The sequence below is a fragment of the Homalodisca vitripennis genome, chromosome 7 (genome assembly GCF_021130785.1).
Source record: "Homalodisca vitripennis isolate AUS2020 chromosome 7, UT_GWSS_2.1, whole genome shotgun sequence".
Lineage (NCBI taxonomy): Eukaryota > Metazoa > Arthropoda > Insecta > Hemiptera > Cicadellidae > Homalodisca > Homalodisca vitripennis.
The window spans coordinates 47,507,866-47,526,443 of NC_060213.1; the positions used below are offsets into that span (position 1 = coordinate 47,507,866).

At 33.9% G+C, this 18,578-nt stretch overlaps 1 protein-coding gene across 1 annotated transcript in view; it reads left to right on the plus strand.

Moving 5' to 3' along the window:
• The first annotated feature begins 7,839 nt into the window (after positions 1-7,839).
• The window catches only part of LOC124366706 (tRNA pseudouridine synthase-like 1), a 38,930-nt gene continuing 28,191 nt past the window's right edge, over positions 7,840-18,578 (plus strand). The window contains exons 1-3 of the mRNA XM_046823305.1: positions 7,840-7,870; positions 10,441-10,504; positions 13,069-13,197. Of these exons, the coding sequence (XP_046679261.1) occupies positions 7,840-7,870; positions 10,441-10,504; positions 13,069-13,197 (224 nt within the window). The remainder of the gene's footprint in view (positions 7,871-10,440; positions 10,505-13,068; positions 13,198-18,578) is intronic.

The following is an 18,578-nucleotide window of genomic DNA, read 5'->3' on the forward strand; positions in this document are numbered from 1 at the left end:
TTTTGTATGTGGTTATTTACTAAGCAAGTTTACTTTTAGGTTAATATTTTTCTCTTAATCAGGTTTCATGCTAAAGTTATAATACCTAGATTATCTGGTTTCAGCAGAATTCTGGCTGTTTCTGAATTTTGTTCCAAAGTTAAGGCGAGTATCACATTATGCATATTTTTAGCTGTAATCTGAATGCGGCAACTGAATTTATAAACACTCACCATTAAAATAAAGACAGTCACATTTTGCGTTCAGCGACAGCATTTAAAACGTAACTTGGAGCATTCTCAGTCTTCATGACAAATTTGCTCAACTTGTGAAAGCTGTGTCACGTTTAGCGTTCTTGTCACTACAAATCAATTCCTCTCCTCCCACTGGATCCTTCTTCCTTCATTCAATGTGTTAGTCAGTCTCAATAAGCTATTTTGTCAAAACACCTGGTTATTTGTGCCAGTCTTTATTTTTTTTAGCTTTCCAAACTGTTTGTGTAAACAGTTTGGAAAACAGTTAAATTACAGCTTAATTTACAGATCAAATTAGTAGGCCTACATAATATTTAAATTTTTACTAACAGAATTTTATGATTCTTTGCTAGGAGTTACAAGTTTACTACTTTAAGGAATGCTACGATTGTAAGTTTTATCCCATAAGAACAATGACTTAAAAGTCTTTTAATCACTTTTTTGTCACATATTTACAGTACAATGTTTTTCTGGTAAAGTGTATACATTTTGAGTAGGTATTTAAACAATAAAATACAAACAAGTTTGAGATGTTATTCGGAATATAATAATATACATAAAAATAAATATAATATCATACAAAAATAATCAAGAAAAAAGTTTGGATCCATACTAATTATACTTAAAATTGAGACACCTCCCATTACTCTACAACCACAAATAAGAGAGTAAAAATACTTACTTATTTGTGTTATAATTTTTCTTATGGGACCAAAATCAAGATTGCCTCTTAAGATTACTGCCAGTTGTTCTCTTGCTGGTATACATATAATTGTAACTTGGTATCCTTGTTAGTAGCTTTATGTAGTATAGGTAAATCAATTTCTCACATTTAACTAATTTATTAAAGTATGTTCAGTAGGAGGCATGTAGTTGTGCCTGTGCCTTTGTGGATGGTGGTAAGGCATAGCACGGGTAGAACTGCTTGCGTTTTTGAAAACAGACTAAGCACTGCCACCACTTACCTTCCCGCTCGCAGGTGATTATACAAAGACCTATATTTTTACATATGGCTGTACAATTTGACCTGCTTCAGTCACGCACACAGCTACATCCTCCTACTGTATGGTACTGGCCTTTAGTGAGACTCACTGTATTTACTATGAGAACACTAAATCTTCTCTTTTTTAAAGTTAGAACTCACAGCAATAGCTAGGACCAAATCTGGTTCACTGAGCGAAGACATTTTACCTATTGATGAAGATTTGTGCAAAGCCAGCATTTCAGTTGTAGTGACAAATTCACATAACTCGTCACTCACTGGTCTAAAACTGTTGAGGAAGATCTAGAAATAAAATGTTAGGAATTATAAATAAATCTGCACTGATAAACTTTGTAGCTCTCAGCGTATCCTACTCTGATTTTCAATTCAAATTCTTAAAACATATATTTTATAAATCAAAGACATAATTACATACTTAAGATCTTTACATTTCCAAAAGTGTAGGATAAGTATTGAAACATACATAATCAATTAAATAATTTATTATTGTGTACTGTAGGTATCTCACGTGTGGTATAGCGGGGTAGATTCGAGTGAATTCCTCGTACTAGCCATTCCTAAAATAGGCGTTCATACTCAGGGTCGAACTCAGCTTTAGCGAGTCCCAAAGAGATGATCAGCCGGACCCCTTCATATACTACCCCCTCACCCCTACAAGCTTGGCGGGGCTGGCCTGGACTCCCTGAGGGCCCAGGTCCCTGTAAAATTGTCCAAAAAAACCGGCCTACTCACTGATTATGAAATATCCCATTTATTCATGTGTATTAAGGACCTGACAGGCCCTTCTTAAAATCGTGTCTATCTGTCTATTCATCTGATCTGTGCAGCATCTCTTGATAGAAAGGTTATGAGAGATTGAAACTTGATAAACAGGGTGGTGTAGACTGCCTGTGATATAAAGTTATCACAGAAACTAACTTTAACACTCTTTCTTTCTCATCCTCCCCTAATTTTACAGCACAGAATCCAATGCAATTATTTTTAACTTTGTAAAATGCCTCAAAAGAGTCCAGCTGTGGGATAAAGGGTTTTATTGAGGAATTTTAAAATGTAACCCTAGATTGTGTGACACATCAATTTAAAGGTTTATTTACACTGATATTTTTGGCAAAAACTAAAATATCTTTAACCATATTTACAGAGTGTACCAAAATGTTTTAAATAGGCCTTTAAACTATGTTAGCATAATAAAAATGGAACAACACCAATTGTTCTCCAAGCTTATTACTAAGCATTCTGTAAGAGAGTGTGGTAGGAGCGCTTTTTATTGTTTTCTAAACGTAAAGGTGAAGACTGCAAACTATTAAAACCAGTAAAATATCGATTGTGGCTATTTGAGAGGACATACAGAGCTAATAGGCTATATAAACATTAAAAAATGTTTTAATTTAATTCAATACAAAAGTAATTTGAAACATTTCTTAGACCAACACTGATTGCTGCTTAATATGTACCACTAATATTGAACTATCAGTGACTATACGCTGTAATATACTTTGTACTAAAATGCTGATCTGTATTATAATTATGTTTTTATTTTTTGCTTCCGTTTTCAAACAGTAACAGACAAAAAGTTAAAATGTGAAATGACTTTCTTTGAAAAGGACCTTTTATCTATATATATATAAAAATGAATGTTTGTCCTTTATGGAATCGTGAACTATTGGACCGATCATGATGAAAATTTGTACGTATATGTATTTTTCCACGGAGAAGGTTTATAAGCTATGCCCATCCCTTTCCCGATTCAGGATTCCGCCCCACTGGTTACAGAAATACCCATAAGAAATGCATTGCAGCAAACATATGTTAACGTCTTTTCAAATTTTTAATCAGCTGTTCTTTGTAAACATATGTTACACTTATAGTTTTAAAGCATAGAGTAAGCTTAAGAGAAACGACAAATTTTGTTTAAACTGTTTTTGCAATCACTGTTAAACATAGACTTTACTATCCAGATAATACAATTCAAATTTGACGTAAAAATTCACCTTTAACTGCAATATTTATTTAATATAAACCATGCTCATGCTTGATCAGAAGAGTAATGCAGATATCATAATTACTATCTTACGTTGGCTACAAATATAAAGAATGTTATAAAATCAACCTTAGTTGTTTTTTTTGACAGAAGTATGGTTCTCAAAACTCCGTGTGTACATATTCTCTCGATCGAGACAACAAAGCAAGCTCAATCGTGGCATCGGAGATATAACTAATTTAATCTAAAATTTATTATAGTAAAAAAAAAAATTACTAAGTAATATAAGGACTTCGGTTCTTAAGATTTGCGTGCGAAGCCGTGGGTAACAGCTAGATAGAGGCAGGAATATGGTACATACCTTCATAATACGCCCAAGAGGCTCACGATGGAACGACTATCAATTATCTCAGCAATGTTTAGAATGTGATAGAAAAAGAATAAGTGAATATAGTGTACTGTTTTCAACGGGAAATTGCGTGCGAAGCCGCGGGCAACTTTTGCAAAAAATTATTGAAATGCGCAGCAAAGCGCGCCGGGCCCGCTAGTTAGATATACAATTTATTATATATTGCTATTTAAAAACTTTGAATTTTAGGTTTTTGTATTCTTAAAGTTTGAGCAAATAGTGCTCCAACCACACTTTCTTAAAGAATAGCTCAATAATAACATAGTTATGGTGGGAAGGGTTGATTCAGTGTGAATGTTGAGTTTAGCTTCAGTCGACCTTCTTCTTAATGCAGCGTTTGGAATTGAACACTGTCACAGATCTTACTCCTGGAATCGAGAGTCATGTTATTCTGAAAACCCCAAAAACATCGGTTACAAGAAGTACAAACTGCACTATTTACATCGTTTCCGTATCAGATTCATCAGGAGTTGAAAAAGGAAGATGAACTGGAGCTAAACTCAACATTCATATTGAATTAACCCTTCATATCATAGCTAACGGTTATTCCACTGTGCTTAGAGATTGTGTCTAAAACATCGAAATGCACTCAATTATACACCTGATAAGACAATAAGAACACCTAGATTACACTATATTTTATAGTATATGTAACTCTGGTGTCAGGTTCATTTTGAACTTCTTTGTCGCCGACCTTATTTGTATTCTTCATATGAACATTACTCCAGATTCCAGGAGTCAAATCTGTAATAACGTTAGGTTCTAGACACTGCACTAAGAGGAAGATGAACTGGAACTAAACATTGAATCAACCCTTTCCATTTTAACTACGTTATATGTCGACAACTCGGTTACTCCACCTTGCTTATAGATCGTGTCTAAAACATCGTAGCGCACTCAATTGTGCACCTAATGATACAATGAGAATACCTCTTCACGTAGATTATACTATTTTTTGCAGTCTATGTGTCTCTGTTGTCGAAATGATGTAGAGTTCATTTTGAACTTCTTCATTGATTTCATTTTGAGGATTGCTTTACAATTAAGGAGAACTAATGAACAAGACAAGTTCAGAGATGTATGTGAAATCATTTCCAGTATCATGGTAATCGATCAAGCCACTGACTATCTTAAAGAAAAAGAAGAGATCAAAAGTTTCTCTTGTAAATGAGAGCTGTAAGAGCTGGTATTGTGCAATGCCTTGAATATCTACATAAAGAAAATCTATGCAGCTTCTGACACTCATCAACCGACTTCTGAACCATGTCAAGGACATTTCTGTGGCCTATCTGATGGGGTATCCAAATGACGTACAATATTCTAGCACTCCAGTACTGGATACTAGAGAAAATGCATTACTAAAGATAGTACCAACAAGTCCAAGGATAGGTGGCCTAGCATACATTTTTGCAAAGTGTAAACCAGATTTCAGGCCAGGTGGCATATGCACATTAAACACATTAGTATGTGTTTTTGATGTGGTATTTAAAATTAAGAAGATTTTTAGACTTAAAACAAGTCATAACCTGATACATAACACAGCATTGTTGTCTCTTTATGCATAAAAATATTATATTGTAGACTATCATCCTGAACCTCAAGCTACTGTCATGAGTGTGATGACATCTCATCGGACCATATCAGTGATCAGTAAAGAGGATCTACTTGCAAACAAGTTATTTAATAAATACATCTTGACCCGAGGCGTAGGTTCTGTCAGATATCGCTCTAACTATATCTGGGTGATGTAACAATGGAGAGGTATTAGGGGTATAGAACCCACCCAAGGGCCCTAAAAATATTTATATGACAGCAATCGAACTTGTTAGAAATAAAGTGGTAGTGTTACTTTGGATTAATCATAGTTTATTAAATTTTAGATTTATTCAGATTCATGCAATACTCCTCAGCTCGAGTGTTCTTTGATCAGATTCATTCTACCTACTCAAGACCGAGTCCTAGAGGAGCAGTAAATCCAAGTGAAGATGACTAACCTTATCTAAATCATTAAACAAAAGTCTCGGTTGAAAAGCCAGTCTTGGTGAGATCGTGAGAAGGTAGAGAATACCTACACAATTGGTGAAGATATGTGGTTAATAATGGTCAATTTTCTTTAATTGTAGTCATGTCACTCTAGAATAATAATATTCTTGAAATTGAAGGACAACGTTTCCAGGATCAGAACCAGACTTCAGAATATCTTGGCAATCAAAGACTACAGATACTAATACAGGGTGAATAGGGACAGTTTTTAAAGTTATTTAACAATATTTTAACATCAAAATGACATCTGACATAACTCACATGGTTAATAGTTGGTACTAACGTCTAGGCATCTAATCACACCCCTCTCCTTTCTCAATCAGTAATACCGATTTTTATATTTAATTTATTAATACTGTCCCTATTCACCCCAGGGTTGGGGTCGATAGGGACACCTATTTATTTTACATTAAAATGCCTATTGGGTGTTACTATGGAGTGTATAGGGACACTTATTATGTTTTTTTTTTATTCCATTTTAGTTATTAAACATGATTAGATATTCTGTTAACCATTATTTTGTAAACATATTGTCATAAATAAGGATAAATGATTTTGAAAATCGTTGCAAAGTACAAAGTTTTTATTTGTAAAGTAACAAAGTTTTACAGTAGGCTACTTACATTTCAATGGTTTTTAAATAGGCCTATATAAAATAATAAAATTTATGAAGACACACTTTTTACATTTGTTTTGGCCTACTTTGGGGGGTCGGATTCAAAAATATACCGTCCCCTCTGTGAGTGTGGCGGTTTTAAAACTGCCAAAACGTCATCCTTGTTAAATGGGAACTCATCAGGCACATTGGGAAAATAAAAAATATTGTCACATTTACTGGACTGCCGAAGGAATGTCCCAATAAATTTTGCATCTTCGATTCCTAAAACCTTCCCAATAAAAACCTTTACCCCCTTATCATACGTAAATCTCACTTTCACCCAGTCTCCTTCACTGATGCACTCCGCTAAATCTTCAGAAACGCTCTTCATCGCTCTTTTCCATATCAAAACCTTCTTCATTAGAATCATAATTAGAAAATTCTTGATTGTCTGGTACATCTTCATTTTCAGATCTTTCATTTTCTGTTTCTTCCTCGTCAGGGTCATCAAAATCTGCAAGAGTGACGCTGCGGCCAGCCAGAATGTTCACTTTCTTTTTTCGGCCTACTGCTTGTTTTTCACTCCCATCACCATAACGCATCTCTTTCAAGAAAGTTGTTAAACTGTCATTTACACTAGTGCTGCTATTAGCCTGACTGCCATCAACATCTTCATCCTCACACAGCTCAGGGGGCAGCCGGTCCAACACACGTTTTCGGTTAAGAGGAAAAATTCCTGCCTTGTCAAAACCTGCAATGATGTCTTTTTGTAAGTTAGGCTCTAGTTTTTGTAGGGCTTTCCTCACATGAGATGGAAAATATCTCTTATCAAAGGCATTGCTATTCCTTTCATGAAATTTTGCTTCTTCCATAACATTACGCCAGCATTTTTTCATGGGACCGAACAGTGCTATATCCAGGGGCTGCGTCAAATGGGTTGAATTAGCCGGCAGAAAAACAAACTGGATGTTGTTTTGTTCACTTAGCCGAATAACAACCGGTGACAAATGTGAACTTAGGTTGTCACCTATTACAACTTTTTTCCCATTTGATCTGCGACAGTACGGGATGACAACTCTCTGAAACCAATCTAAAAATGTGTTTCCGTCAATCCAACCTGACTTGGTGCGGTTGTAAAAGCATCCTGGAGGTCCACCTTGGCACCATAAATCGTACAAGTTAGTGGCTTTATAAATTATGTAAGGAGCCAGCATTTTGCCAGAAAACAGTGGCAGCAAACATCACAGACACATTGCTCTTACTTTCGTTCATAACTCGCTCAGGGTATTTACAACCCCTTTTAAAAATTAGTTTGCGACGGCCTGGGTCATCGGACAACGCAGTCTCATCATAATTGATTATCATATCGGGAGGAACATCTGTAACAGTGTCCTTCAACTCATCAAAATAGTCATTGATTACTTTTGGAGATAATTTCGCTCTACTTCTTTTAATGTTTTGGCACATTCTTTGGGACAGAATGGCCTTGTGTCTTGATAAAAACCCATCAGCCCAGTCTGCACCAGGAAAGTTATTTTTAAATTTTGATACATTCTTCCCTTCTCTATCCAAATGATACTTAACAAAACACCGGACATCAAATGTACTCAGAGGATAACCCCATTCACCACACTTAGATAGGCTAGCACTGATTTCTTGCTCTAACTTTGAGTCCAACGCGGTCTGTCCCCCTTTCTTTTTAAAAGTCAACTCTCGTCCACTTCTTGCTTTTTTTGCGTATCGGTGCAGCGCTGATTTTGAGATTTTAAACTGCTCTTCAGCTTTTCTAATAGACCTGCCTTTTGCCACGGCATCTAGTGCTCGTTTTATGGCTTCTTCATTAACAGGGCGGTGATGTTTGGCCCTTGGATCTCTTTTATAAGTCCTCGGCATCTGAAATCAAACGACACAGATTAGGCTAAGTCTTAAAAATATACTTTAAGACTGCATAAATATCATTATAAAAACATCTAATAAGCAATTTCTTTCATTGAAGGTAACCTAAGCAACAAACTATTTTATGTTAGATCACTTGGCTTTGACCACAAACAATGTCCCCATTCACCCCTTTTTTCTTCGAAGTACACTTTTTTTGTTTTAAAATTTGTATAATAAATTATTATCCTATTTCTACTTATATTACGTTATTTTACTCACCCTGAGGTATTTAAAAAGGCTAGATTATTCTTGTTTCATAGAAACATCAACTTGGTTCACACCACAACAAACTTTTGAGGTTATGACAAATTCCTAAAAAGTCAACAAAACTCAGAAGTTGTAAACATAGAGTAATAAATGTAAACAAAGTTTCAGACACGTTTTCGTAGGGTATGTTATGGCTTAACTAAATTGACACTTTGTTTAACACTATTTGATAAAAAAACATGTATGTAACAAAATAAAACAAAACTTTTTCCGTTTTTGTCCCTAATCACCTCGGCGTTCCTATTCACCCCGTAATACGGTAGTATTCTACTTATCATAGTCAAGCCTTTAACTGTACATAAACTATAAGTAAATAATAAAAAATATAACAGAGACTAGTTTAAGGATGAGGCTAAGGCTCTATAATGAAGAGTTAAAGAGCTTAAATCATTTGAAAATCAACAAAAATTAGTAGAGTTTTTGCACTATATTCACTTAAAAAGGTTTAGTGTATCGAATAACACAATAAAGCACACTAGAAACACACAAAAATTATGAACAAACGCTGGGATTTTGGTATATGAGTATAGTTAGGTAGGTAAGTTTATAGACGTTTGCTACTTGGCGACACTGGATAACATTCCGACTCTGCTAAAGGAACAGGTGGTCTCGTATGTTCAAACTGAGCTCAGTATGTCCCAGCTTCACAGCAAAACTATATAAAATATTCGAAAGATTGAATATCTTAATAACGTAAAAAAAATCATTCACAATGTGCTGTGATTCTCGGTTAGCTATTAAAACAATCGAAAATCTGCAATGTATCAAACTTCTAACTGAGCTAAACATTAAGATATGCTTAGAACTTATACATTCTGACTAAGATATTGTTTTCCAGTGAACCCCAACTCATATAATCATCGAGGGTAACGAGAATGTCAATAAATTAGCCGAAGAGGTCAGCCATAATGGATGAGATGATGTTTTGGATTTAACAGTCCCAGTGGAAGACTGTACATCATTTTGTAAATAAAAAGTCTATATTAGACAAATTAATAGTATTATTTTGTAGTCCTTTAAATCACGATGGTATTGTAATATTCAGAAGATATGGTACCCACGGGCATGGTTTAAAAGTATTAAGATGAACAGATTATATACTGTATAGTTAACATAAGCTGTTTAACAATAGACCATACATATACGTATAAGACACTGAAAAAGATTTATTTTCTCACCTTTGCTTATATTGTACTCAAGAAGTAGAAGAAACAATATAACTTTTAATTATGCTATGTCCTCATGAATATTTTAGAAATAATTCTCTTAATATACCGTAACTTTAAAGAAATTTAATCGAGATATTAGAAGTCCTATTAAATCACGTATCTTTGACATTAATACGTTTTTAGGAATAATGAATTGAACTATATAGGAACGATACATGAAATACATTAGAAAACATGAAGTTGTTATTGACAGGATTCTTTTGTCCGTGGCCCCCAACTCATTTCGGGTGGTTAGGAACGGCTGACGTTCCCAGACAAGAAGCAATTTTCAATTCTGAGTTCCTGCTTTATGACACCCGTCCTTAGAATCTTCTGTCTCTGACTAACACTACATTGGTAGGACACCTTTTAATATTTTCACTACAAGTAAGAAAGCCAAGGTGGCCGAGCGGTTAAGGAAAACCTATAAACTTATTCATAATATTGCACGTTGTATTGAATGTCGCACAACTCCTATCACATCCACATTCATAGGAGCAACCAACATGGAAATGCACCTCGGGGCTTTATGACGTCAACAAAGCCCTCTTATTATAAGTAAATCAGAAAAAAGAGCCGGTCGGGACCAACGAACTTGGTCGGGTCCGGGACATGTGCTAATCGACTCGCCAGGCATGAGGCAATAAAATCAAAAACCTGTCTGCTATTATAAGTTGAGGTTAAGGTTCTTATTGTTGATAAGAATTCAGATTTATATGACTTTTATATTTTGAAATCGTTGAAATACAGTAGTTATGAGACGTTATTTACTACATTTGTCCTACTTTGGAACACGATATAGGTATTCCAGTATGTAATTTCCTGTAAGTCAATAATAGAATGTAGTGTTTTTAGGTTTGAATGAACCGGCATGAATCTTAGGGATTGGGACTATGGATTGAAATCTAGAATTGGCTTTTCTGTCACGGTAGACAGTTAACGAGTGGTTTGGTTTGCAAGGTTCTTTTTGTAAAATATACAGGAATGGTATCAGTGAAGTTAGTGATCACAGTTATCAATCAAAATTTGGGTAGGGTACGATAAGCGGACCCGGTTTTTTATATCGAAATTGGCAAACGATATTACTTAATCATAACCATCGATATAATCAATCGATACTGATTAATTGTTTTGAACTATTAACTTAAATAATCTATATCAACAGCTGTAAACACTCGGAAATAATACACGCAGGATAATATTTCAATTTTACATAAGTAATTCTGATTATTAAAAATGGCAGTCAATTTTAGAAAACTACACGACGTTGCTTCTTTGTGGCTTCAACATGTTGGACTCGTACCGAAAAACCCATTATGTGAAATTTGTGGGAAAGAAACCACTATAACTGTGAGAGGAGTAATATGGTCGACTTCAGTTTTCCTAATTTTGGTTATACTAATTTGTTTGATCACTGTAAATATTAAATTCATATTTTAATTTAAAACATATGATTGTTATTGAGGACTATAGGTACTTTTATCTCGATTGATAGTCTAGGATTTGAGATGCGAATATAAGGTATCGGTGACTATATTCTTCGATATAAAAAACCGGGTCCGCTTATCGTACCCTACCCCAAAATTTAACTATTAACGTATTCGGCTTGTCCCCCCGAACAAAACTGTATATGATTTTAGAAGGGGCCAATCATGGCTGCAGTATAATAAGCGGCTACCATGATAATCAAATCATTGATATTCATGATTAGCCTATCGAATCCTTGATATTCATGATTAAAGTAAAGTTACTGAAACCAGAATGTCGAACCAAATTACATTATGGATACAGTAGAATTCCAATTATCCAGATAATTGAGAGCGGACCCAATCCAGATAATCAAAAATCCGCATAATTGGTTCAAAAAAAGATAATTTTAGGAAAAACTAAACAAACCAATAGAGAATATTTATAGTATTTATTATGAAAACACAATATCAATGACAATGTTTACATTACGGTACGTGATATTGACAAACAGTACTAAACCACAGTAAAATACATCATTCTTTAAAATACCAGAAAGTTACCTGAAATACCAGAAAGTTAGCTGTTTTGCTTCCTTAAATCAAGTCTGCGCCACCAAGTGTCTCATCTGTTTGATGGTGAGTAGTTGCAGGATTCTGTGACTGGCGTTAAAAATTCCATTGCCACCCATTACTCGCTTTAAATGAACTGACACTTTTCATTTTCTCTGCAAAAAGCATAACTTTTTGAAAATAATCAGGCCTAAAAGAGGCTTCCCAATGTTTGCTCCTGCATGAACCACTTAAAACACTGCTTTTTCCAGTTCTTTATTCTCCACTGTTTTCATAGACTTTCTCAATGAACTTCCATCTTAATTCTCGAGGATGGCCATGATATAAAAAGATATATATGGAGATTAAAACAAATCCATATTGAAAAGTGCCGAGTTATTTTTTGTATGACTGTGAAAAGTGCCAGAGGGTTTTGGATGAAAATGCAAGGTTTTAGAAAAATATTTACCTACAATTTATTTTGGATAAAAAATAGCCCATTTTTAATTCTTTTTAAAGGTAAATAAATTATGTATCAAAAACTAATTAACATTCAAATTTTTACATAATTTTTAAAATTAAAAAATCGCTTTAGAAAGCAACATTTCTACGGAAACAAAATAAAAATCCAGTTTAATGTAAAATAACTACTATAAGAAAGATTTACTATTTCTAATACTTTTATGATAAATAGCATTTTAAAACACCCAAATATCATGTGTAATAACCTAATATTGTAGATGAACACAATTATAAATTATTAAAAATGCACAATTATAAAACATAAAAAGCACTCGGCTAGACATCACGACACTGTGATCTAACTGAGAACGTGTTGTATTTTAGTTAGTTATTTACGTCTCCTAACAGCAGTACAAAGTAGAAATAGTAGTTAAAAAAGTTATTTTAGTTCATGTATTGGCATTTGGTATGATATCAGCCTGTATGGAATAAGTTTAGAGGTACTAAAATGAAATAGAAATCCTCTTGTTCTTTGACTTTTGCACTTTACACGTAGGAACGTTTCGTCTCGGAACGAGACTCTCGGCACTCAAGCGTGTTTATTAAATCGTCTCTTAGCGAGATTCCTGACACGAAAAGGGTTAATGTCTGATATTGTTGATGTTCCAACCTTTCACTAAGTTTATACGGGACACCTTTGTCCTATTAGATCATTTTAACTTTATCGGTCAACGATAACATGAGGAACATGAAAGTGTCAACTTATAAATTCACTCTTCTACACAGTGAATGAGGATTTACATAAATAGCAGTTCTTTACTATACAATAAATGATAGTACCATTATTGTATTATTAATTATTTGTTGTTTGACAAAAATATATTACTTCTAAAATTGATTTTTTACAGAGGATTTCAAAAGCAAAATGTGAGTGGAAAGCCAACGTATGACGACCCCCACACAATTTGTGGTTTGTTGGAGATTGCTCTAAAAGGGTGTGAACCACTCAATCATCCAACTATAATTCCTTCTAGCAGGTAAGATACAAGCAACATAATGTCAGTAACCATTACATAACAATTATGACAAACAAAGAAATACTTTATTCATTATTCTTCTAATATGTTATAGATATGTATAGCTCTTCTCAAGAGATCAGAATTCCTATTATCGGAGATAATTGTCATCAGATCTGTAGTATAGCTCTTCTTAAGAGATCAGAATTCCTATTATCGGAGATAATTGTCATCAGATCTGTAGTATAGCTCTTCTCAAGAGATCAGAATTCTTATAATTCAAGGCAAATGCCACAGGTCTGTAGTGTTGCTGTTGTTAAGAGATCAGTATTTCTGTAAGTCAAGGTAAATGTCATTGGTTTTTAATGTTGCTGTTCTTAAGAGACCTGTAAGTCAAGGTAAATGTCACGGGTCTGTAGTGTTGCTGTTGTTAAGAGATCAGTATTTTTGTAAGTCAAGGTAAATGTCATTGGTTTTTAATGTTGCTGTTCTTAAGAGACCTGTAAGTCAAGGTAAATGCCACAGGTCTGTAGTGTTGCTGTTGTTAAGAGATCAGTATTTCTGTAAGTCAAGGTAAATGTCATTGGTTTTTAATGTTGCTGTTCTTAAGAGACCTGTAAGTCAAGGTAAATGTCAGGGTCTGTAGTGTAGCTGTACTTGTGGCGTTCTGGCACCACTTGTTTTTAACATGATCCTTCCCTTATTCCTAGCAATTATATGCCAGCTACGTTAATAATAGATCCATCATAGATCTGATAAGTGATAAGCAAGGAAGCGGGCAGTTGGTCTGTATGCAGTGGGAACTGATTGTATTCGGTTCTAGGTAGGAAAGTTCAGTAGACAGGATAGCGATAAATGCCTAGCTACTATTTTCATATTTTATCTGATACATGCTGAGAATTCAAGCTATATTGTGAAATAATATTTTAATGCAAGGGTATATAGGAGCAGTGCCTAATATCCGAGGTGGGGAAATATTTTGGGGAGATAATTGGCAATATATTTAAATCAATCATAGCTGGTTTGGCCCTAATGTTTCTCACCTTGAAAAACCGGTCCTCTTCTGGAGATTTATTCAAATTAAATCTTTTATTGCCAAACATCTTTTTAGTATAGGCAACCGGCATGTTTTTTCCTTAAGATATTTACAGTTTTTGTGCTAAAACTATCCTTTTACACTAAATACTAATACTAAAGTTTTGACACTTCTATCTGTTATATATTACTATCTATATTCTAATATATTTTCTGTAATATGGAAAAAACAATGTATATTACATTAACATTGGTAAAAGCAAAATAATAGTAAAAGTTAATTAACCAATAACAAACAATCAACATATAACAATCGATAAATAAAAATCAACAAATAGCAATTAAAACCTTTATGAAAAAAGTTTCCAAATGGAGTATTAAAAGTTTTCAGTTAGTTTATTTTTACTGTATCTTTTAAATTAATGAAGAGAGAGTTATTTTATTTCTTTAAGCAAAAAGTTAAAAATCTAATACTGCTATGGACATGGGCATAATACAAGCTCTTTAAAATATTAATTTTAATTCTCCAACTTAATCGCAGAAGTATAAAAATTCCTTTGGAAACTCTATCTGCAACTAACTTTATATGGTTATCGCAATTAAGATTCGACTGTATGTAATGCCCAAAAAATTTATTGTGTCATACTGATGACCATGTTTAAAGGAAAATTGTGTTTTGAGTTTTTTAATACATAGTTTGTTGGCTGTGCATCAGTTTTCCACAGTTTTTTGTAAACTATCTAATTCAAATAAATTATTTTAGTTTGAATTCTAAGCGATGTCATCTGCAAAAAGCAGGAGGTGTTCAGGCAATTAAGGTTTGATGGCAGGTAATTTATATAAATTATAAATAAAAGAGGTCCCATAACTGATCCCTGTGGAACGTTTCTTACCAAGGACTGAGTAGTGAATTTTACATTTAAAATACAAATTGTTTCCTGTCTTTGAGGTAAGACAAAAAAATCAACATGTCAATTTTGTCAAACCCATAAAACTTCAGCTTAGAAACCAAAATGCCAGGATGTATACTATATCAAAAGCTTTTGTCAAATCATAAGATATAGATTTCCTGCATCCAGTTGTCCTGTTGACTAAGACCAGAAACCCTCTAATCTCCGTTTAACCCAATTAGCCCCTTATAATAAATTTTTAACTAATGTACAATAATACTACCCAAGATAATTAATTAAAATAATTATTAAGACTCAAGGAATACCCATCCTGCTACAAGGGTCAGAGAGTGTTTACGACCACACTCGCTATACGTCCGTTTTGGCAAAACTGCGTCCACTGACAAACAGACTGATTGCAACCAGTCTTGATCCTCTGTCAAAGATTGGCTGACTGTACCTTTCACACTGAGCAACCCAATCATATCTGATCTTTGTCATCTGTTGTAACTCATTAAATTTGTAATTTACTCTTTGTTCTTGTCTCTATCAAAATGTTAATTATGAGAAAGAGATAACAGAAAATCCTGTTCGGAAGCAACCAAAATTTAAGTTTGAGGGATCACAAATAAAATTAAAATGGAAAACATTTACACCTGGAAATGGAAGGATGGTATTGAGCATTAGGAAGTGAAAGGTGCATGTATTGAGGATAGATGCCAACTCACTGGTTATGATGTAGTTTCTTGCCTCGCTTCATCTGAGGGGGGAACTTTCAGCTAGTCAAGGAATGCAGTGGGATCCATGGAAGAACGGGTCATTTTCTGTTGTCACTAAGAACAGTCACTGGCATCGGGGTAGGAAGCAAGTTCAGAGAGGAATCACCTGTGTGGGACCCGAGGCGACACTTCCACTACCACGAGGACAAAGGGCTGGACCATTGTGAGCAACCACAACCGGAGCATGTGATGTTCAGATTGACTCCAACTGTACAACTTCTAACGAGTACAAGAAAAGAGGGCATTGAGGCCCAAGATGGCACTACTCTGTCTAAGAGTGAACCAAGTACGAGACTTTGTCAGTGACCGCGACCGGACCATATCTCCAGAATAGCTGCGATGGTGTGACGATACAACTGATTGCTCAGGCATTTAAGGGACTTACCGGGACAATGGACAGACAGACAGATGGGACCACGTGATGTGTCCACCAATGAGAGGCAGCTGTTAACCCATTGGCCTTGTATCACGGAACGGTTCCATGACAGCTAGTCTGGGCTCAAAATTTATATCACGGAACCGTTCCGTGACAAGTACAGCGCCATCTAAATAATTTTTTTAAACTCCTTTTTCAACCAAATGTTAGTATAAATTAGACTAATATTGTTGCAACACATAAGAAAAACTGCAATACTACAAATTAATGGAAATTTAAATGAATAATAAGTTACTATAAGAATATTAGTGTACTACAAGAGAAAAAAATCAATATTCTTGGAATTTTCAGTATTTAGAAAAAACAAACTATGCATATATATATATATATATATATATATATATATATATATATATATGTATATACACATATTCTAGTATTGCTAGGTAGAGAAATACATTTCCAATAAAATAAAAGCAACAATGGGGTATTTTATTTTATATTATTTGAGTAAAAAAAATTTTTTAATTAAAAAAATTCCAAAACGTTTTTAGTTTGTACAGCATTATTATTTTTAAATTATGATCAAATATATCACTATCTATTTATTATTAAAGCCCATTTCATGTTAATCCAAAAAGATATCAAATATAACCAAATAACTTGAAAAATAAATTTTTTATAAACATATAACAAAACTCTTACTTTTTAGCATTTTTAATAGGATAACTCGAGTTGAGCTGATAGTAAAAAAAAGCGTGTTAATATGTATAAGCCAATGGGTTAAATCTGACAATAGGCCTAATGGTTACTGGATAACCTCTCTGGTTTATTTATTTGGCATAGGAATGCCCTAAACTATTTCTACTGCTATCAAAGAGTCTTTTACTAAATACTAAAAACTAAAACCTACTCTACTGGATGTTGCAAATATTATACAGTGGTGGTCACACGCCATACAATTCTGTCCATTGCCTGTGTCCATATACATGACATCAAACTCAAGTGTGAATTTTGACAGCATGAAATCAGTTTACTTGACTGTGATATTTATACCATTTTTAGTGAAAATGTACGTTTCTCCTGACACACTCCGATATTGGAAAAGTGCCATTTTAATCGAGATATCAGTCAGTAAGTTTATAAAATTTTTAATCCACGAGTGTAATACTATGCCTGATTAGTTTCAAGTTTTGGTAACTGGCGTAACTCCAGTACAGGAAGTCTATGAATTGGAAAAAAATTTAGTTATAGACTTGTTTCAGCTTTTTGATTAGCTCCAAAATTGTTGATTAATTAAACAAAAAGCAGTTAAATTAAGCAATTGATTGAATTCAGCTGTAATCTGTTAATTGAAATAACAGTGTTATCATAAGCACATGAAAATGTAAAATATTAAAAACAGTATTATTTTTAATATTTAATTTTAAGTATTTATATATTTTGTAAATAAGTACACTGATTTTCTAAGATTGATTGGAGCTGATGTGATGATTTTGAAGTTCTCTTGTAGACTCACTGCAGCTGAACAAACACTACAAAGTATGTGACGAAAACATTACCCATCTGAAACTCAATGATAACATAATAAGTTATTAGTTAATGTTTCATTACACGTTGACTATTAGCATTTGTATAAAATCATTAATATCATTCAACATCTAAAGATGAAATATATAGATGACATGATGTTTCTCATAATAGACTGTAGTTGATAGGTGATAACATAAATTAAGATTGACGCAGACAATTATCAAATGTTGGTCTCTTTTCAATGTGTCTACAGGGATATTTGTCACCTTATTTTATATCTGTAATCTTGATTCCCTACTGTTATTAACTTCTCCTCTTTATAGTAATAGAATCCAATACATTTAATCTTATTTCACAATAACTAAAAAATTATCCAAAATGAAAATCAAACATCATTTTCGTGCACCACTCATGTGGATCAACATGTACCGTTATTTAATTATATTTTATATAATACATATTCTCGCAACCCTATTACTCGTTACTGGTTAATATAAGTTACATGCGATGTTCTTGGAACTAAATTCTTGGCGAATTAATGACATAGTTGGCACGTGTATTAATATTTTCTCTCATGAACTTTGTTGCTGCCGTTCCTGCTGCTGAGCAACATCTTGTGTGCCAATGTGCACAAGTTTAGCCGAGTCTCTGATTTCAACTTCGAGTCTCTTGAGTTTGATTTTAACTATGAGTACAACTTTTAATCTACTAATCTTCACTTTTTCCGACTACTGCTGCAATGTTGAACCAAAATGCTGAGCCCGCACTTGTGAGTTGACATCAACGTGA